The following is a 22,246-nucleotide window of genomic DNA, read 5'->3' on the forward strand; positions in this document are numbered from 1 at the left end:
TTTAATTTAGCTGATGATTCCTGGGGTTTTTCATTTGACTTAGTTAAAAATATATATTGGTGGTGTGTGACTTGTTTAAAGGAGCTGGAAGGCCTTCTGGAGGTCAACCGCATGACGCACAAGCTCCTGAGCAAGTTCTTGACTCTGGACAGCTTTGACGCCATGTTTCGCGAAGCCAACCACAACGTGTCGGCCCCTTATGGCAGGATAACACTGCACGTCTTCTGGGAGCTCAACTACGACTTCTTACCCAACTATTGCTACAACGGGTCTACCAACAGGTGACATTTCAGAATAAAATCACGGTGAAGGTCACAGAAAGACCAAAATGTTCATATATTAATGCCAGTAGCTGGAGCTAAAACTAAGAGGCAGTTTCTTATAAACGTTCACAGCTGTTTATTTATTTTATTTTTTATAGTTTTATTAGATAAAATATCAGATTGTGCTTCTCAAAGGTTTAGGGGGGAAAAGGGAGTAATTGTGTGGGTCTTGTATTTTCAATCCCGATGTTATTTTAATGGAGATATGTTTCCAACTCTGCCTTCAGGTTTGTGCGCACCATCCTGCCCTTCTCTCAGGAGTTCCAGAGGGATAAACCACCCAACGCTCAGCCTCAGTACCTGTACGGGTCAAAGGTCAGGACATTTTTCTGTTAGAGCTCCCACACTTTATCTCCTCATATTACAGGGGTGGACTCTCAGATATTCAGTATACGCTGTCAAACTGTATCCACAGAATACAAGGGTGAAAGCATTACTCTGGGAAGTGTGTGCACGTGCTCAGACGTCCCCTCGGAGGAAATGAATGCCTTAAATGTCATGAAATGTGAAAACTCCATGCAGCACATGAGTCAATCACATGTTCTTCTGTTTAACGTGTAGTTATGTGGACCAACACGCTGGGGGCGCTAACCTGATAGTGTAGCTATGATGCTGTCAGACTGTTTCAGTCCTCACACTCATGATGTTGATGTCTGTGTGTTCCTGTGTCTAAAAATAAGACCAGAAACTGTGTATAAAAGATGGACGTGGCCGCTGTGATGTCACTCACTGGTCGGTGAAGTCCTGTTATGAAGCATCGAGGTGACCGTTCTCACCATCGCTTCTTGAAGCCAGACGTGAAGAGAGAGGGGCGGATCTGACTATGACAGACGCTGACTGAACACTCTTTGGCTACTAATGTTTTTTTGGGGGGGGTTCCCAAGGCAATTCAAATCCACTTTTCATATCATCTTTATAAATCACACATCAAGGATTTTGTCTTTTTTCATTGGACTGCAGAATACTTTGATATCCAATCAAAATAATGTAAATAATATTTGGATAAATCAAAATCACTCCCAGACATGTCCAAAAGTAGTTGTTGTTTTTACTTTGGGAGAACAAATATGGCTTGAGAGGGTTTTGTAATTTCACTGTAGGAGAGGTTAAAAAATACATTTAAAAATATATATTTTTGGTTTATTTATGGACATAAATAAATGACATGAATATAAAAGAATGATCTACAGAGTTATGAGTAAAACAATTTTATTTATTTTTAATGTTTTTGTGGATAGTGAAGCTTTGATTAAACAGACAACATTTGTTTCTGTCTGAGCCCGTTCTATAAACACGCAGGCGACGCGTTAAATGACAGATTTTTTTTATTTTTCTACATGGATAAATTTTTGTCAGTGCCAAAAGAAAGATGAGTGCCATATTAATGATATTTAATTTTTGGTTTGTAATTTTTTTTAGGTCTTAAAAGCATAAATCTTTTTATTTAAAATGGTGTGCATGTGTGCGTGTGTGTTGAAACCTTGCTGTAATAGGTTGGAAATGTTTCCTCTGAGGAAAAACACACAAATAGGATTTTGTGAGTGGATGAAAATACTCGGTGACAATTGAATCTGAACAATGCTGTGATGACCTTAATCCAGTTGATTCATGTTGGCTCGCTGCCGGACAGCTTAGCCAGCGTCCTCAACTCATGGTCTTGGGTAATTATGTGACCCGTAGGCTGCGCCGAGAGGTGGGGTGATTGCATGATGTTGGAGAGTTTGATGCTGTCTTGGCTGCTGCTTCTCGTAGTGTAGAGGGCTCCAGATGTGGACATGCCTTGACAGGTTGAGTTGGTCACCACCGGGTGTCCGGCTGCGGCCTGGCCGGGGAGGATACAGATGTTGTTAAGACAGCTCCACAACAGGATGCTGGCGATGACGAGGAGCAAGATGCAGCAGATGAGCCATACGGCCATTGCCAGCTCCCAGCCGGCTCTGTCGTGACCTTCGCTGCTGTCGCTCAGAGTGCTGAACACTTGGCATTGTTCCCGCACCGGATTGGCAGCCTGACACGTCACACACAAGAAGTAGGCAGTCTGAGGGAGGAGATTGGCCAGGTGTGTGCTGGTCTGACTGACAGGGATACGATCCTCATACATGAAGCTTTTGCGCTTGTAGCCCATGAACAGGCTGTTCCAGTTGGGGTCGTACATGACGCTGTAGAAGGTGTCAATGCAGGTGGGGGAGGATGGCCAGCTCACCCTGGCTGAGGTGGAGGAGATGTTGTAGATTGCAATCACCATTGTGAGAAGATGGAGTCTGCAGGAATGAAGTGCATCCTCAGTTACTGCAGCTGTCTGATGCTTGCGATGTAAAACTGAGCTGGAAAAAAGGAAGATGGGAACACAGTGAGACACTGAAAGGACTAATTTGAGATGACAGGGTGAGGTATTTCTGTGCTCTTTCCCCATCTAAGAGCTAATATAAGAAGACTTCATCAATAATAAGCTTTCTCTTGGCTCAGTGAGCCATTTGGTCATGATTCATAACATTTAATTAAGTCACCATCCTAGTTATGTTGCACAACAGAAGCTTTCACATTTTACTCTTAATTTTGGCTCCTTCCCACCCATATTTTTTTAACCCATTTCCTTTTTTTTCCACCGATCAGCACTTTTGTTCCCTTTAAGAAGCAAAGCACTTTTAACCAGATTTGAGAAGTGATTCTCAAGCTCTTAATCCAGTTACTCCTTAGAACATAAGTAGCAACCATTATTTATTCCACAAAAACAGGCATCCGAGGCTCGAGACAGCGTTAAGTAATAAGTAAACAAAGTAAGTAAATGTTTTAGTGGAGGCAGCACATCTAAAGAGCTGAAATGCTTGAATTCGCTCACAGGGAAGACATAGTCAGCTTGACGCACCTTATAGGAGAAAGAAACCTGATGTTCAGTCCCCTCAGAAGAGTCCCAAAGATCCCGGATGAGCCCCCATTTATGTCGCAACTAGGTTTGAGGCTAAAAACAAAAAAACGTGTGCACTAAATTTAAAAAAGAAAAATGAAAACAACAATAATAATATGCCGGACAAATACCAGAGAATTACCACATACGTGATCCAAGTTAAGAATTTATGAATTAGGCCTGACTCTCATACACCTACCCATGCACATTTTATTTATGTACAATTAGCAGTTAAACACATGCTCAAACTGCACGGCCACTGTTGTCCCTTTAAGGATTATAGAAGGGAATAACACATCTGCTTTACTTTGATCTATAACAACTAAAAATGTAAACACTGATATCAGTGGCTGTTCTTTATTTAATGCTTATAGCATCTATGCAATTGTACTTTTGATGCTGATATTGGTCGCCGTCGGCGGCGGTTCCAGATTTTGTCTCAGGTCTTTAATGTCAGTGTTTTGTTGCGTTTCAGATAGAAGTGAATGGAGGTGGTTCTAAATAGTTGGTGGAAAAGCAGCATTAAGTCTTAGGACTGTTCTGACGTAAGTGGGCAAAAACGCATCCAAAAACTCACCAATTTATGGTTTCAATAAAAGGTCTAATTACTTCCTGACTTTAAATCCTGCTCCCATTTGCAGTATGCACAGAGCTTAGCATAATGAAAAATGTCATGACCACACAGCCGATCCTCACCATGTTATATAAAGCATAACGAGGGGGAAACAAAGCAATGTCGGAGGATAATAAGCATTGTACAAAGAGTTATCTGGAACAGATGGGTGGGAGGGAGCTGAGATTATGCACAGATGATGCAAATTGCATAATGGAAATTTATTTTTCTGAGCTGTCCAGTTTACGAGCTTTTTATTTCAATATTTTAATAAATCCTGAAATTTATTTTATAAAATCACACTTTGACCCAAAGCACCTGCTGACATATTTAACTATTGCAAGAGTTTATTTTGCTTTAAAAATCTAAACTTAATCTTCAGTATTGAATAATATTTTACGTGCATTGAATAAAATGACACCCAAATGTAAAAATGATTAAAAGTTTTCACTTTGCCCTTAACCAGTGCAGGGTGGGTTTGGTGCTCACTGCAGGCTCAGTTAAAAGAAATGCTGATGACAAATGATGCTTTAAACCCTCCTAAATACTGGTGCTTTTCAGACAAAGTTAATCTCACAGGTTTCATTTTGTTTTCTTTTTGCCGCATTTTTACAACTGTAAAGAAATCTTGTGGTTTTTCAGAGGTGTCATAAAAAAGCATCTTGTTATTGACGTTTCTATAACTATTGGCTGTAACAAGTAACCAGTACGACCACCGTCATCAATTCAAAGCATAAAACGGAAACTTACCGGGAGACCTGTGCCAGCACATGTTGGTGTTTGCTCAGATTATCCCGTAATGCTGCTGCTGCTCGTCACTCACTTAAAAAATCTTTTCTTGTGTCGCCGCTCTGATGCTGCGTGCTGCTGTGGAGATTTCTAACCTCAGTACTGACGCAGAGATCGGTGTGTCCTCATCGCCGCTGCTGCTGGATTAGAGCTTCACCTCACTGCTGACAGGAGAGAGGGAGGACTAAAAATCTGTGGTGTATGTAAGGGAAAAGTGCACAGTGCAGACAAATCAATCTTTATATGTTAGCAAATTTGGTTGCTTTGATTTTGTTTTCCATGCCAGCGAGTTAATGCAGAGACATCATAGTGTTATTGATCGTTATTTCCCCTTCGGGCAGCACTTTGGTTTATGTCAGAGTATCTTGTATATCTGACACTGGAGCTTAAATGTGCTTCAGTTGGCGAGACCATCTGCCTAACTGTTTGTTCCACAGCAAAAGCTCTGAACAACTGGCGGCCAGATTGTCGTATTGCTGTTCGTGGTCCCCAGAGGATAATCCTAATGTGGAAAATGTTCCCATTTTACTCGCTTTAAAAGTGCCATGGAATTTAATGTAAGCATTCGTTGATTCCTTTCACTTTTATTTACAACGCATCAGCTCACAACAGCAGGTTAGTGTGTCTGATTATTGTGATCCTCTCAAATGTTTAACACTGTGATGACACAAGAGGAAAACTTACCCTCTCCTCTACTATGACCTTCTTTTCCGGCCTCAGCTGTTCTTTGGGTTTATTTTGGCTTTTTCTTTTTAATTAAGCTGCTTTATAACGTAGCACTTGGGGACTGTGGGGACAAAGAACTCCCTTAAAGAGAAGCAGACTCTGAAAGAGTAGTTGGTGGACTGCTTTCTCAGAGCTTCACCATCCCCCCCTTTAAATATCTCAAAACAAAGTCCCTGCATGGTGGTGTGCAATATTCATACTAACCTTTTTGATGTCTTTTGATGTCTTTCTCTGCATGTAGACCCTGAACCTGGCCTATAGCAGCACTTTTGGCTCCTATAGAAACTTTCTGGGCCCCCCACACATTAAGGTGATGTGCAGACTGCTGGGCTACCAGGGCATTGCTGTGGTGATGGAGGAGCTGCTGAAGGTTGTCAAAAGCCTGGTGAGTGTGTAATGATGTGCAGGAGCTATGATTTCATGATGCTACTGTGCTTCATTCTTTGTGAGTTCACTTCCCTTTAAGTGGAGTTAAGCTCTCTGTTTCTACAGCTTCAGGGCACCATAATGCAGTATGTGAAGACCCTGATGGAGGTGATGCCCAAGATTTGCAGACTTCCACGCTACGAGTACGGTTCCCCGGGTATGTCAAAGTGTAGCCAGCTGATACACAATGTCTGGGTCTGATACAAGCAGTAAAAAAAACTCAGCAGATACTGCACATGTAGAAAAAGATAACAGTGATATTTGATACGAGTCAAAGAACACCCATACATGTGAATATAAGCCACTGCGTGGAGACATCTGGTGCTTTTTGGTCTCAGTGCTGGATTTTGCTTGTTTTGTGTGTTAGCGTTCAAACTGCATTTTATTGACTTTCATTTTAACTGGTAGAAAAGGCAAAACCTCTGAGCACAGTGGATTTGCTCTGTCAGTCGTGTCAGGGTCTTAGCCGCACAGACTGAATCTGCAGAACAAGTCGGAGTAAAATCTGAAGCTGTGAGTCAGGAGCGAACGCTTCATTCAAATGAAGCAAACTGCTGGAAATGAGTCGTATTTAACATTTTAATCAAAGCTTTCAAATGTGAGGAGAAAAACTGGTCACATTTCCTTTTGTTAGATGACCTTGTTCAGTCAAAAGATTTGCGTCACATCTACGTGTATCCAGCAATGATCCAGAAGCACCTAGTCTGACATGTAGGCAAAACACTGATTGGCGTAAAGGTTTTCCTTAATGGGAAAGGAAGTATCAGTGGACGTTCACCAGGAAGAGGAGGCACAAAAAAGTAATCAAAGAGTTGCGGTGGACACGTTTCAGTACAGAGACCTTTATCTTGACTTTCTTTACTCCACTGAGGGAGCAGCAACAGAACAAACATGAGCCCACAAAACCTGCCCTTCATGTGCTTATCAGGGAGCGCTGCATACCTGCTGTAATCTACTTTTGAGTGCTGTTATCTGTAGCAGATATGTGATAACTGCAGTGTAATTCCATTCAGGTATCCTGGAGTTCTTCCACCACCAGCTGAAGGACATCGTTGAGTACGCTGAGCTCAAGACTGTGTGTTTCCAGAACCTGAGGGAGGTGGGCAACGCCATCCTGTTCTGTATGCTGAGTGAGCAGAGCCTGGTACGGGTCGCGGGGTCATCGGGAGCCTCTGGCGACTTTAAGATGCTCCGCAGATGTTTTCATTATTTTTTTTCCTCATGCAGTCGCCTCCTATTCTAAAGTTTTGCTGTTTTCCCTCCAGTCACAGGAAGAAGTTTGTGATTTGCTGCATGCTGCACCTTTCCAGAACATTCTTCCCAGAGTCCATGTCAAAGGTAAATACTGAGAGGAAAAGTCAATTTTATTTGCACAGTCAAAACAGCAGGAGGGACCCAAAAACTTTTCCAGTTCAGACACATGTATTAACATCCCAGATCTCTAAAACGTCCACTTGAATAAGCGGCCTAAATTTAATAAACAAAGTAAGAATGTGTAATATTTTGTAGTCCCTGCACAAGTCACAGTTGTTCCTGGGCAGGGTTGGACTTGTTTATAACTTTATGGACAAATTTCTAGGCAAAGTCAACAGGCAGATGGGTTCCTATTGATAACTTTGTGCTCTTTGCTCTGCGCAGTTCATACAGTGTAATCAATAAACTGTCTCCGTGCTTTATCTGCTCTGGGTCCAAAACAATGATTCAAGCGTCTGAAATCTCTGCTCGCTGTTGAATAAAAGGCGGATTCTGGTGGTGCCAGAGTGACTCCCAGCGATTTAACCATAACCCGAAATCACAAAACTCTTTAATTTCCCTTCATGCGACCTTAAGCTCATTGCATCCTGCTTAAGTAATCTAAAAAGGGTCACAAGGACTTCATCACATTGACCCTTTTATCCGTCTGTCCGTCCATGCTCTGCTGTTATCGCTCCGCTCAGATCATTCTGGCAGCAGGATTTATCCAGATTTGCCTCATTTTTCAAATCGTCCTGGAGGAACTTGAAGTGTTTCCTGGCCACATGAGATTTATGATCTCTTGTGCTTCCTTTTGGGTTTTCTACCTTTGGATGGAAGGATCCTGATCAGATACCAGAATCCTCTCGATGTCTGTCTGCTTTGACATGAAGGAGCAGCTGCACTGAGCTTGTTCTGGATAAGGCTTATTTTATTTGTATGAACCCCCACCTTTTTTTTTTCTCTAACCAAAGACAAGTTTGTTTAAATAGAGGCTCATTTCATCTGCGTGTATTCATGATCTCATCTTTTGGTTCCAAAGTTGACTAACAATGAGACTCATTAACCAGCTGAAAAAACGAAACCTTTCCATGTAAATTTCCTCCTTGGTTTTTCCCGTCGCTCAAGGGTGAGATGCTGAGATGCAGCACTCAGTTGTTTTCCATCATTAAAGTATTGTTTTAGGAAAAGCTTAACAATTTTGAAAACAGCTGGGTGCTGTGTTCTAGCAAACATTAGTTCAGCGGGAGTCAAGAGTGCTTTTGTTGGGTACGGTTTTCAGCCGGGATTACAGAGAGTCAGTTATTCCAGCGCAGCATTATCTGCAGCAGGTGTGCATGCGTGTGTGTGTGTGTCAGAGACACCAGCGTGCCATACTGTGGTTTACTGATATGTTTTCATGGGTTGCAGAACATTGTAGAGGTTGCATCTTGTTCTGGCTGAAAATATTGCTAATTTTTATGATTGTTTTTAAATATTAAAATCCCATAAATTTAAAATTTTATAAACCCAAACTGGATGCTGTAGCCATCATGTGTGCGTTTGATTTTCTATTAATAACAAACTCGATCTGTGCCTCTCATCTCAATTTTTTTTTTCTTTTGATGTTTACAATAACTTTAGCTTATTCCAGGCAAGCAAAATTTTACCTTCATTCTCTGAATATTTCCAGACTTGCATTGGGGCTTAATAGAAATTTGGCACATTCTTAATTTTCTTTTTCCAACATCTTTTTAAACCCTCATAATTCAGAAATATCCAGAAGAAATTTTAAGAGCTGAAAAACACATTTACTGTCTGTTTACATGAACTGCAACCAAATAAATTTTATACCCAACTCGTGTCAAAATCGATGACAAAATCCGATTTTTGCTCGGCGCGATTTTGTTTTTCTCTGTAAATCGTAGTTTGAATAAGCTGTAGCAGTTTAACGTCTGTGACGTAGAGGAGCATAAACGGCCACAGGGTACCCTGGATGTTTGATCCGTTTCTGATGAATCATCGGTGGTTGCTCATAAAAAGCTCATCTTCTAACTGTGATTCCATCTGTGTGATAATATTTTTCCATTAATGTTTTATTTTAAATGTTCAGTATGAGTAAGCCCATGCACGAAGGTGCGGTTTGTGCATTTACTTTCCACTTGATGTTGATCACACTTTTTCTTTTTCTTTTTTTTTTTTTGCCTTTCTTGCTGGTGTCATAAAGCTCCGTTACACAACCTGTGTATTTCCAGGACCTGGTAATCTGGAAAAATCTTAATATGAAGGTCAAATTCTGGCAGGCTTCATTAAATTTACTAAAGTTAATGTAGAAACAAAACAGCTGATTGTGAGAAGTTTTTGTTTTATTTAATTTTTTTTTGTTATACAAGTAACAACTCTGTCGGACTGCGTTTTGGCACATTTTCACTTTTTTCCTTTCTTAGTCTGAATTTTCTATTTCTTGTAAGCTTTTATTTTTTTAAACCTCTTTCTTAAGAACAAATTTCCACTGGTTGACAATCCTCAACTTAAACTTCATGCATTTCTTTGTCTGTCTGTGTAGAGGGGGAGCGCCTCGACGCCAAGATGAAGCGCTTGGAGGCCAAATACACGGCGCTGCATATGGTTCCCCTGATAGAACGCCTCGGCACACCACAGGTAAGAGCCGTCGGATGGTGTGTTCACTTTCCCTCGGGTTAGTTATGTAAATACAAATGCTGGAGTGTTTCAGGGCCAATTCAAAACCAGCTGATGTTTGTCTCTAACAACCAATGAGGAAACTACTTTCTTCTCAGTACAGCTGAGAGCTGGAGTTAAAACATCTTCAGAACTTAAATAAATTCTCCAGGAGGACTTCATGAACAAATTTGCTGCCATATAAATGTGTTTCATCGTGTGGACTTTATCCTGAGGATGACATCAGGCAATAAACCAACTTATTTTGTTTCCCTCTGAACACACCATTAAGACAGAGATAAGCTACAGTTGCTCCTGTGTCATGTGACACTTATGGAGGATGCTGACCGGTAGACGATCTTTTGAATGCTTTTACTTCTCTTTCAGCAAATAGCCATCGCTCGTGAGGGCGACCTATTGACCAAAGAGCGCCTGTGTTGCGGTCTGTCCATGTTTGAGGTTATCCTCACACGTGTGCGAGGCTTCCTGGAGGACCCTGTGTGGCGTGGGCCGTTGCCCAGCAACGGCGTGATGCACGTGGACGAGTGTGTGGAGTTCCACCGCCTCTGGAGCGCCATGCAGTTTGTGTACTGCATTCCTGTGGGAGCCCACGAGTTCACAGTGGAGTGAGTGTGGCCGAACACAAACACGCACACGCTTCCTCTCACCTAATATTTACTGACACACCCTCTTCCTGTCCTCCAGGCAGTGCTTTGGAGATGGCCTCCACTGGGCAGGCTGCATGATCATCGCCCTGCTGGGACAGCAGAGACGCTTTGACATCCTTGACTTCAGCTACCACCTCCTCAAGGTGCAGAAGCACGACGGGAAGGATGAGATCATCAAGAGCGTGGTGAGTTTGAAAGACATGAGCACGGCTGTTAAATACAGCATACATAAGGTGCAGATTTAACGCATCTTCCCTCACCTGATGTCCCCGAGCATCTCCACCAGTTACTGCATCCAAAATAATGAGCACACCATCTCAAATAGCAAATGTACCAAGAATATAAGTAAAGACCTGCGTATGTCTTCAATTCAGTTAGATTTTTTTATTCATTTTTAATTATTATTTTTGACACACATCAAGAAAATGTGATTGACTTTTCTGCTTCATGCCATAACCTGCTGATATGATTTGAAACCTCAACAACAGGCTGTTAAACGCACGGCTGAACTCTGAACATTAGATAATAAAATCTGCTGATGGCGCCCTGCGTGACGTGACATGCAAAGTTAATAAAGATTATGACCCGTATGGAATTTATCAAGGTGAGTTTAGGTTCACATGACTTCTGTTTGTTGTCGTTTTGTAGCCTTTAGGGTGTTGATAATGATGTAATCTGGCTTCAGTCACACCAGATCATATGAGACTCAGATTTAAAAAGCTATATTCCTTTTTTAACCTCTGTAAATAAGTGATACTTTTCTATAAATACTTTGTAAAAAACCACAGTAAGAACTGGTAATGAAGCATGAAAGATGAGCTTGATGAGTTTCAGATCCTCCACCTCTAATTTTTGTCGTGGAGCAGCCAATAACGTCGCAGCGTTTAAAGTCACTAAACAAGATCCGTCTCAGGTGTGAGACTGCAACAGTTAAAGTAACTTCGTACATTACTGAGAGCAAACCACACTGAACTGTTGTTTTTGTTTTCTAATGCTGTGTTTCTGCTTTGAGTCCAAAATTATGAATTATGAATTTCACTGCTAACAGAAAGCTAAATACAGCTCAGCGTGAATCTGCAGACGTCCGTCCTTCTGCTTCATGAGCACAAGCGTGTCGGCGATCACAAGAGCGGCTTCAGGTGTTCATTTTCTTCAGTTTTGCAGCACTCTGGTCCTTGCGGAGGCAGCGCAGGGAAGTTGAAATCAGAACTCGGATTTCTGTCAAAAAAAAATACTTGAATAATTTATGTTGAAATCTGTTACTGAGTGTATCCCCTCAGAATGTAGCAAAGAGCACAAAAGGCTTCAGCGTGACCCACTGAATCATAAATGGACTGTTTTTTGTTTTTTTTGGGGGGGGGGTTTCCCTCACGGACTATGAAAGAGTTTTGAATCAGTTGGGAGTGAAGTGTAGGACGATGAAAGAGAAATGGGCGTGATGGTTCTGTTTGCTAGGAGCTTACCTGCCTCTCAGGAATTTTTGTTGCGTTTTGTTTTCCATGATTGTTGATGAACTCTTTGTTGAGTATTGTGCGTTGGCAACACTGACCCAGCAACATTGTGATGCATTCATGGGCAGATAAGTAGGTCACTGAGAACCAAACCCACAGGTTTCACTGAGTACATGGGGGGGGGGAAAGCTAATCAGCGTGGCTGCACATGAAAACACAGAATGAGGTTCTGAAGTCGTCAGATAGTCGCTGCAGGTAACCCTCCGCGATGTTACACTCTTCAGCGTTTGTGTGGATTAAGCAGATGAGTTTGTTTTAGAACTGCCGGGAGCTGGATTTAACCTTGAAATGAGCCTGGCTAACTGTCCCGTTTTCTTGGTGCTCAGCTCACATCTCCCAGCTGGATCCTCAGATTGAACTGAAACACTGTTAAACTTCATAATAAGCTGTTTTATACACAATTGCATACAATTTCCTGTTCTTCCACTGCCATTTGGAAACACCAAATATCAAACAGGCTCTTATAGCTCCTCCCCCTTTATGGGAGCTTTTTATAATTGGCTGTCCCAGATAAACAGAAGGTTTAAACAGCAGGTCAGCGGGGCTTTTCTGTAGTTCCACAGAAATAAATCCTAAAGCCCAAGAAAGAGTTGGCATTTTTTCCTGAAGTTGCTCATTCAGAACATCCTCATGTTCTACAACAAGCCACTAAATGAGACTGCAGAAGATGTCAGGCAAACTCCAACCCACCAAATGCACAAGCTCAGAGGCATTGATGGCCACGACTGCAATGTTTATGTCTGAAGTTCAGTTTTGTTTTTTGTTTTTTTATGCAACTGATGCAAATGCTCTTGAGAAACTGCAGAGAAAAGTTATCTGGCTAAAACGTATCACAAACTGTTATTTCCTGTGATGATCCAAAAGCCCGTAGGGGGGGTTAAGAAAAATAATGTTGGGAATTGTGTTGTCAACTTCAGGGCTGACCTACGGTACTATAAATACACCCTGCTCTCTCTGTGACCTCAGAATGGAGAGTTGGAAAAACTGTGTAACACTGAGCGTTTAGCACAGTCTGAGCTGTTGGCTTTATGTGCTATTAGAAACTGTGGCCACGTTTAAAATAAACGTTCACCAGTGAAATAGGATCTGACATAAAAGCAGCAATGTGATTAAGTGGGACCTGTTCTGAGCTCATTCCCGTGTTTGTCTCCCTTTCAGCCTCTAAAGAAGATGGTGGACAGAATCCGTAGATTCCAAGTCCTCAACAACGAGATCTTCGCCATCCTGAACAAGTACATGAAGTCTGGCGACGGCGAGAACATGCCGGTCGAGCACGTGCGATGCTTCCAGCCTCCGATACACCAGTCGCTCGCCAGCAGCTGAGGTGGCCGTCGACACTGTGGACCAGCGTGAAGTTTCAAACACTGTCCGCATCACCACAAATATCGCCCTTTAGGTCTGAGGACCATCATGTGTCAGAAGTTGGGCCACTTTTTCTTTTTTGTATTCATTTGTGCCTTATCAGAAAAGAATATTTCCCCTTTTTGGATATTCTTTGTTTTATACTTGCAGACAGAAGTAGATCAGAGAGAGGAAGTAGTTTTTATCTGACGTATTTAAGGGTTTGCGGTGGCGGGTGTTTGAGGGTGAGCATTAATCTATTTTAAGTGTGGGTGATGGTAAATTTATATTTTCTACACTGTTCAACTTGCATGCTAAACATTTTAAGTGGAACTGAAGTAACAGAGCTCAAGCTCATGTTCAGCATTTATTCACTGTGCCTTATGTTTTAATCATTTAATTCAATAAATATGTAACAAATGTTGGTTTGTGTCAAGCTTTTAATGTAAAAACTGCAAAGAAAAAGTTCAGAACTCCCAACATTAACTGCCGTTACCTTCAAGTATGACGACAACTCAAATCATAGAACGTCCTATCAAATGTAGTCATTGTCAGCAGGACTTCATAAAGTATATATATATTTATATATATATATTAAAACTTCATCTGATTCATAGAAAGGAAGTCAGTGCATGAAGGTGCATGTCCATAAAACCTTTTTATAAAACTTATTTACAGCGCTACACAGGAATGAAATTAAGTTTAACTAGAGATGAATATGAGCCATATTCCAAGAAAAGTAAGGCAAATTAAAACATTAACTACAATCCACTGGTCTGTTTACGCCCCGGATCGCTGATTGTCTCATTCTCGCGCTCCACGTCTACATCAGAGCCGCGGCCGAGTCTTCTGGAATAGGGAGGTCCTTAGTGATCCAGCAAGGACGTCATCGTGCCATTCCTTCTGGAGACGCTGTCGAAATGCGAAGCCGTGTCTCGCTCCTCCAAGTCTCCGGCCGACTTCTCGTCCAGCAGTTCGTAGGCGGTGTGAGATGCTATGCCGTTGGCTGTGGGAAACGCTCGTTCTTCCTTCCGCATGGACACCGCGAGCGTGGCCAGGCTCACGCTAACGTCTTTAAAGGCGTGGAGCAGGAAGATGCCCACGATGATTGTGAGGAAGCCACTGAGTGTACCGATGACATCGTCCGCTCCCATGTGCTCCCACTCTTTGAAGAGGATGGCAGAGCAGGTGAGCACGGACGTGGTGAAGAACACGTAGTAGATTGGCGTTACCAGGGAGGTGTTGAAAATGTCCAGAGCTTTGTTCAGGTAGTTGATTTGCGTGCTCACACAGCCCACTAGACCCAGGAGCAGGATCCACGCCAGCGGGTTTTTCACCACGCTCGTCCCGGCGATCGCTTCCTTGATGGCGATGCCCAGTCCTTTCACACAGGACACAGAGAGTGCTCCGATTACCGAGCAGATGGTGATGTAGACTAGGATGTTGGTCTGGCCGTGGCGGGGACCCACAACAAATATGAAGATGAGTGCAACGATGATGACGAGGGTGGCAAAGACAAGGAACCCTGAGAAAGAAAAGGAGAAGAGGTGGGACGGGGAGCATTTCAAGAAAATAAGCATCTGCAAACCATCACTATTCTCAGCATCCTTCACTTCAATAAATCCAATCTTATCTAATTCCGGGTTGCAGGGGGCTGATCCCAGCTGCCATAATGTGTACACCTAGGCCAGGTTGCCACTCTGTCACTGGACTAATGGAGAGACAACAATTTACACTCACATTCACACATATGGGCAATTTAGAATCATTAACCCAACCCCACCGAGTACCCAGAGAGAACCCACGCACACACAGGGAGAACATACAAACGTTTAACAGTTAAAATTAATGTAGCCCTTCCAACTTTAACGTGTGACACACAAATCTTTTTTTTTTACTTCCAGAGAGCAGGAGTCTGTTTTGTGAGGTTTTTTTCACATCGTCTTTGAGCTAAAAAAAATCGACTGAAGCAGAATGACACAAGTTTAGCTTTTCAAAACCATAGAAACAGATTTATTTCCCTCATATTTTGCATATTAACACATTTGTTCATATGAGAGTAGTTAGATAACTAAAACTACTCGCAGAAAGAAACATCTTAACCAGCTGAAAGAAAGAGATTACATTATTGTTTCAGTTATTTTAAAGTTTTTCCATGACCTGTTATTCTCACATGACTCTTAAGTCAGGAAGTGTTAGATTTGTATTATAAAGATTGGATCTTGCTCCTGACCAAATATTCTCCACATTCAAATAATCAGAAAGAGTAATGCTAACAATGAAACTAACAGTGGATACTAAATACTTTTTTGCTTCAGATGTGAACTTTGTGTTACAACAACAGAAAGTGACTCAAACAATTCCTGAGTTATCGCAGGTAAATTCCAGCTTCCATTTCCTGTCTGATGGAAATGAAAATATTCCAAATATACAGTGGGGCAAAAAAGTATTTAGTCAGCCACCGATTGTGCAAGTTCCCCCACTTAAAATGATGACAGAGGTCAGTAATTTGCACCAGAGGTACACTTCAACTGTGAGAGACAGAATGTGAAAAAAAAATCCATGAATTCACATGGTAGGATTTGTAAAGAATTTATTCGTAAATCAGGGTGGAAAATAGGTATTTGGTCACCTCAAACAAGGAAAATCTCCGGCTCTCACAGACCTGTAACGTCTTCTGTAAGAAGCTTTTCTGTCCCCCACTCGTTACCTGTATGAATGGCACCTGTTTGAACTCATCATCTGTATAAAAGACACCTGTCCACAGCCTCAAACAGTCAGACTCCAAACTCCGCCATGGCCAAGACCAAAGAGCTTTCGAAGGACACCAGGAAAAGTATTGTAGACCTGCACCAGACTGGGAAGAGTGAATCTACAATAGGCAAGCAGCTTGGTGTGAAAAAAAATCAGCTGTGGGAGCAATCATCAGAAAATGGAAGACATACAAGACCACTGATAATCTCCCTCGATCTGGGGCTCCACGCAAGATCTCATCCCATGGGGTCAAAATGATCATGAGAACGGTGAGCAAAGATCCCAGAACCACACGGGGGGACCTGGTGAATGACCTGCAGAGAGCTGGGACCAAAGTAACAAAGGTCACCATCAGTAACACACTACAACGGCAGGGAATCAAATCCCGCAGTGCCAGACGTGTTCCGCTGCTGAAGCCAGTGCATGTCCAGGCCCGTCTGAAGTTTGCCAGAGAGCACATGGATGATACAGCAGAGGATTGGGAGAATGTCATGTGGTCAGATGAAACCAAAGTAGAACTTTTTGGTATAAACTCAACTCGTCGTGTTTGGAGGAAGAAGAATACTGAGTTGCATCCCAAGAACACCATACCTACTGTGAAGCATGGGGGTGGAAACATCATGCTATGGGGCTGTTTTTCTGCCAAGGGGACAGGACGACTGATCCGTGTTAAGGACAGAATGAATGGGGCCATGTATCGTGAGATTTTGAGCCAAAACCTCCTTCCATCAGTGAGAACTTTGAAGATGAAACGAGGCTGGGTCTTCCAACATGACAATGATCCAAAACACACCGCCCGGGCAACAAAGGAGTGACTCCGTAAGAAGCATTTGAAAGTCCTGGAGTGGCCTAGCCAGTCTCCAGACCTCAACCCCATAGAAAATCTGTGGCGGGAGTTGAAAGTCCGTGTTGCTCGGCGTATAGTAAACGTTTGACCTCTGTTATTGCCAACAAAGGTTATGTTACAAAGTATTGAGTTGTATTTTTGTTATTGACCAAATACTTATTTTCCACCCTGATTTACGAATAAATTCTTTACAAATCCTACCATGTGGATTCATGGATTTTTTTTTTTTTTTTTCACATTCTGTCTCTCACAGTTGAAGTGTACCTCTGGTGCAAATTACTGACCTCTGTCATCATTTTAGGTGGGGGAACTTGCACAATCGGTGGCTGACTAAATACTTTTTTGCCCCACTGTAGCATCTGCTGAATGCGCTTTCACAAAAGTGAAAATACACGCTTTAGTTGTTCAGAGGGTGTGGTTCACTGAAACCTGCTGCTGGTAAACAAAGAAACTGAACATTTCTTCCACCTGATTGCCTGGAGCCAGTTTCCTCAGTGAAACAGAAGAACGATGCAAAATAGGATAACAAGTTTCCTGAAAGATCAACTTGCGTTTTTGTTTTTTTGTTTTTTTTTTGTACATTGTATTGATCAGTGAAAATCTGCAGATCTCTGTTAGCGCCCGGGACCGGTGTTGGGAGTATAGTGGCTTGTGATCCCCTGAAGCTGGGTTTGTGCTGCCTTCAGGAATCGAACCTGAGACCTTTTGCATGTAAGGCATGATCATGTTTTGTGAAGCAAAGATGAATATTTGGAGGAAATATCTGTAGACACGATCTACAGAGAAGAATTTTTTTCTGTACCTGGGTCAACCAGCTTGGCCGCCATCTCCTCGAGGCTGCTGATCTCCTCTTCCTTCGGCGCGTGAATGACCATGGTGGTGGAGCCCAGGATACTGAGCAGACAGCCAAGCTTCCCGTGCAGGTTTAACCGTTCCGTCAGGAAGTATGACGACAGCACGGCGCTGCGACCAAAAATAAATAAATAAATAAATAAATTCATTTCAGGTCACACACACTCTTACACAATCAAAACATTGAGGTGGATGAGACACATGCACTCATCAGTACCTGACGAGCACGCTCAGGGCTCCCAGCGGTGTGACTAGCGTTGCAGGAGCAAAGGCGTACGCGGCGAAGTTGGCCGCTTCCCCAGCCCCCACTGCAAAAGGTTAACAGACAGTTATTTCCACACATGAAGGAAAGTAGAACTGTCCTGTGACAGAGACATGCAAACACTGTAATACTATCTGAGGTTTAGGGCATTTTGCAACAGAGGTAGTAGAGAAAGAAAGGGTTTGACAATGGGACAGTGACAAAATATCTTAAAGCTAGCGAGATGAAGCTGGATTATTACATCTGTAATAATGAAATACATGCACCAATATACCATCTGATTCAACAATGAGATTACATTTAGCTCATTTGTTATTACCAAACACTTTCGTTCATTCCCAGGTCCTTGTTTTTATTTTTGGACTTTCCTAGAGTAGCCCTGCATGATTCACAGTTCAAAATAATCCTAATTTATCTCACTTGTGTAGTCAGACTTCACCGACTGCCTGAAATAAGCCGTTTCAGCCCCTTTAAGGATACTTTCTGATCCCAGAGTAGGAAACAAATCTGTGATAAACTGAGTGTTTGGAGCAGTCTGAGCTTTGAAGGATTATTGTAAATACACTGAGCTCATCATTAGAAACTTTGGACATGTTTAATATGAACATCCGCCACTGGTAAAGGATGACAAGAGAGCGAAAAAAACAAGGTTTGCTTTAAAATCAAGTGTAAGACTGAGATCGTGATTACTTAACATGGTTAATCAGTCCTTGGAGAACTTAAATATCTAATATTAAAAGAAAACTGTGTTCTTCCTTGAATTTTAATTGTAATTCAAGAGAATGGAATTAAATAAGTAAGAAAGAATAAATCTGGGCAGGTTTTCTTCAGTTCAATCTGCCAAAGACCAATTCTGAGCTTTTCTGTAACGATAACAAAAGTGAAGGAGACGCAAAAGAAGTCCTGAATGTGTCAAAATAACAACAGCAGCAGGTCTCCTTCAAACAGCATCAGCAATCAGCATGAGCCCAGGTGGTGCATCCACAAAGACAAATACCAGCTCCTGAAACCACATGTGACCTCAACATATGCAAATATGTTATGCACCAACTCTGGAGAATGTCTGCTACACCTGCATCTGAATGATCTCATTTCATTTTGAGCCACAGCGTTATCACTTACTTGATAGTAAACCTGCCCACCACAGCCACTCTTTCAGATACGCATGACCTCCCTGCCCTGAAAAGCAAAAGAAAAGTTTTCATTTCCACGTGATTCCTCATTTCAATGTCACTTGCATGTAAGAAAAACCTGAATTATGCAACTCCTTGCTTTGACTGCAGGTCAGGCGATGGACGTGAACTGAAGGTCGAGCAGAGCGCTGGAGTTAATGATTGCTAGGATTTAAGAGTGTTCATGACTCATGCACACAAACAACATGCAGACACACACTTAAACACACCCTGCACAGGTGAGGAGAACCTGACAAGCCTGAAATGTCACAATGGATAAGCATGTGTGGAAACACCCCTCACAGGGAGTGCCTGTGAGGGGGGAACAGACAAGCAAACAAACAGAAAAAGAAGACTGAAGTGTGGGTCCCCTCAAGGATTGGGGTAACCAGCATCGATGCTCAGAAAAAAGCACCCCTACCTGCCCGTGTGGACCCCTTCCTCGCCAACCTCAGAAGTCCTTTCTTCTTCAGGATAAAACTGCCTCCGATGAAGATGCTGGAGCTGACGGCCAGCGCCAAGCCAATGTAGAAGTCATATTTGCCCCTGTCTTGAGCCATAGTGAGGCTGGATGTGTTGATGCGGTCTGTCACATTTACCAGCTGACAGCGCAGGTGCTGACCCGGTAAGGTGCAGTTCTGTCCGACCCAAACACCTGACAGCAGAAGAACAGACCACAGGCTGGAGTGAGAGACTCATAAAGACCAGTGTTTAACGTCAGCACCCCAGCAGGAACCTACCGTGACCACAGTCCACTCTACACCCTGGAAAAGCATCACCTGAGGAGTTGGAGGAATCCATCTACCTGCTGTCCTTCCTACCTACAGTCTGCTCCCATTCACGCACATCCGAGTGACTCTCGGTAAAACCTGAAGGGTTTCTGGGTGTTGTACTGAGATACATTCAAAAGCATTGTGCAACTAAGTCACCTGCTATGTAAATCACCCATCTCCAGTACTCAAGAATTCAGGAAGTGATACGAAAGGGAGGCTCACCTGGCCGCGATAGGTGAGGCTTAATGTCGAGTTAGCCTCAGGCGGTCTCTTTTTTTACGGGCTGCTTTGGTGTTTAACTGAGTCTTCCCTGTGTGGACACTAATCTGTGCTTTAACTCACCGGCAGAAATAAAGAAAGCGTGTAAATGCTGCTATACGCCGCTAGCCGCATTAGCTTCATTAGCGCGGAGGCTAGCTGGCTGACTGGTTGGCTAACGCAGAGTGAATGAAGCCACTGAGAGTCTCTTTGCGCCGCCTTTAACGAGCACAGAGCTCGGATTATTACCTGCTCACCGCGGGCTGCTCAGCTCCACACACACAAGAAGGTTCTCGCTGATGAACAGTCTGCTTTCCGGCTCCGTGGCTGCGCATCACCTACTGCTCCCTCCGCGTTCAACCAGCGCGCACACGCCGAGCCTCCAGACGCTGCTGCCGCACTGCGCGCCGCTCCTTCCGCCTCGCACAGGACACGCGGCCGGAGCGGTGTGCCCTCCGCCGGCGGGACCCAGCACCGCAGGCGGGACGCAACATCGGAACCACCTGGACCCGGAACCGCAGGCGTACTGGAAACTCCATCTCCATCATCAGGTCTACCGGGGAAACCTAGCAGCGCTTTATCATTAAAAAGAAAATCAGTGGTTACTAAGGTTATGATAGTTAAGTAAAACTAAACTGCTAAAACTAAATGTAATATCTATATATGTATAGATAGATAGATAGATAGATAGATAGATAGATAGATTTCAAACGCACTAAAAATAAAATAATAATATAGATATCCTTATGATTTAGCATTTATTCGTTTTATCACAGTTTTATTACACTTGGTATTGAGGGTAATGTTTTTGAGACTGTCAGTCAGCTGCTTTCAAAAGGGCATGCCTCTCTATGCCCTTCATACCAATGACTGTAGAAAACAGTCATTGCTTCATACAATCATAATTAGAAAGACTAAAACAAAAGATTTTCAAGCAATTAAAAACTAAATTGAAGCAAAATAAATAAATAAATAAATAAGCACTCTGGAAAATAACTGAAACCAAACTGAATTTAAAAATAAAAAGTCAATAGTGTTTCTACAAGAAACTCATATGCTAGATAGTGAGACAAATAGAATGAAACGTAGATGGCCAGGTCAAATATTTTCAGCGCCCTACTCCTCCAATTCCAGGGGCGTCATGATAATGATTCATAAATCTATACCTTTTCAAGTTGAGCACGTGCTTAAGGATAGTAATGGACGTTTTCTAATAATACAAGGAAATCTACTCTCCACTAGACTAAATTTAATTAATATTTATGGCCAATCCAAACGTTTATAGCAATTTATTTCTTAAAATCTCAGACTTGCAAGGTAAATGTATAATTGCTGGGGACTTAAATTGTGCTCTGAATCCACAGAAGGATAAATCCTCAGGCATGGATAATACTCACAATAGAACACGAAAGGTGATCAAACAATTCATGAAGGAGTTAAATTTAAGTGATATATGGCGAGATCAAAATCCAACCAAGTTACAATATTCTTGCTGGTCAGGTACACATAAAGCGTACTCTAGAATAGATTACTTCTTGGTATCAAATGAGTTGGTTCATTTTATAAAAGATTGCCAGTATAAGGAAATAGTAATTTCGGACCATGCAGTCGTTACTTTGACTCTCATAGAACCAAAACTGATCAAGACTCGATTTGAATGGAGGTTTCAACTGAAGTGGATGCAGGATAAACAGTTTCTTGAGTTTTTAGGCAAGCAAATTAATGAATACTTTGAACATAACTCAGATCAAACATCGGCAAGTGTAAGATGGGAAGCCTTTAAAGCATACTTAAGAGGGCAAATTATAAGCTATACTAGTAATAAAACAAGAGAAAGAAATCAAAGGATAAAATATCTGGAAGTAAGAATAAAAAAGTTAGAAGAGATTAGCTTTCAATCAGGTCAAAACAATGAGTATATTGTAAAAGAATTATTACTATTGAGAACGCAATATAATGAAATGACAAGTGAAAAAGCAGCTGTTAATTTATTGAGATTAAAGCAACAATTCTATGACCAAGGTGAAAAACCCAGCAAACTCCTGGCATGGCGTATAAAAAAGATGGAATCTGAAAAGGCAATTACAAAATTAGAAAATTCAAATGGTAATACTATAGTAGACCCATTAGAGATA

At 42.2% G+C, this 22,246-nt stretch overlaps 3 protein-coding genes across 5 annotated transcripts in view; 1 reads left to right on the top strand and 2 right to left on the bottom strand.

Moving 5' to 3' along the window:
• Positions 1-13,617, top strand: part of cyfip1 (cytoplasmic FMR1 interacting protein 1) — a 38,939-nt gene extending 25,322 nt beyond the window's left edge. For both annotated transcript variants that reach the window (XM_085399389.1, XM_085399390.1), the window contains exons 22-31: positions 82-281; positions 551-638; positions 5,598-5,741; positions 5,849-5,939; positions 6,796-6,926; positions 7,048-7,120; positions 9,561-9,655; positions 10,061-10,299; positions 10,379-10,526; positions 13,011-13,617. In XM_085399389.1, coding sequence (XP_085255515.1) covers positions 82-281; positions 551-638; positions 5,598-5,741; positions 5,849-5,939; positions 6,796-6,926; positions 7,048-7,120; positions 9,561-9,655; positions 10,061-10,299; positions 10,379-10,526; positions 13,011-13,175 — 1,374 coding nt within the window. In that variant the 3' untranslated portion in view covers positions 13,176-13,617. The remainder of the gene's footprint in view (positions 1-81; positions 282-550; positions 639-5,597; positions 5,742-5,848; positions 5,940-6,795; positions 6,927-7,047; positions 7,121-9,560; positions 9,656-10,060; positions 10,300-10,378; positions 10,527-13,010) is intronic.
• On the bottom strand, positions 1,730-2,739 carry fndc9 (fibronectin type III domain containing 9). Its single transcript, XM_085399395.1, has one exon. The coding sequence runs from the start codon at positions 2,734-2,736 to the stop codon at positions 1,930-1,932; it is 807 nt and encodes a 268-aa protein (XP_085255521.1). The 5' UTR covers positions 2,737-2,739; the 3' UTR covers positions 1,730-1,929.
• On the bottom strand, positions 13,616-20,545 carry nipa2 (NIPA magnesium transporter 2). 2 transcript variants are annotated; one of them, XM_085399392.1, is made up of 6 exons: positions 20,361-20,545; positions 19,502-19,735; positions 19,031-19,087; positions 17,864-17,954; positions 17,597-17,757; positions 13,616-14,718 (listed from the first exon to the last, which is right to left on the bottom strand). In XM_085399392.1, exons 2-6 carry the CDS (start codon positions 19,638-19,640, stop codon positions 14,060-14,062), a joined length of 1,107 nt encoding a protein of 368 aa, XP_085255518.1. In that variant the 5' UTR covers positions 19,641-19,735; positions 20,361-20,545; the 3' UTR covers positions 13,616-14,059. The 2 variants fall into 2 exon arrangements, with proteins under 2 accessions (XP_085255518.1, XP_085255517.1); XM_085399391.1 differs by lacking the exon at positions 20,361-20,545 and adding an exon at positions 19,821-20,289.
• Between the last annotated feature and the right edge of the window lie 1,701 nt (positions 20,546-22,246).

Source organism: Rhamphochromis longiceps, linkage group LG23, assembly GCF_057381845.1.
Source record: "Rhamphochromis longiceps isolate RC_006_pf linkage group LG23, R_longiceps_female_GT1.1, whole genome shotgun sequence".
In the NCBI taxonomy this organism is placed as follows: domain Eukaryota; kingdom Metazoa; phylum Chordata; class Actinopteri; order Cichliformes; family Cichlidae; genus Rhamphochromis; species Rhamphochromis longiceps.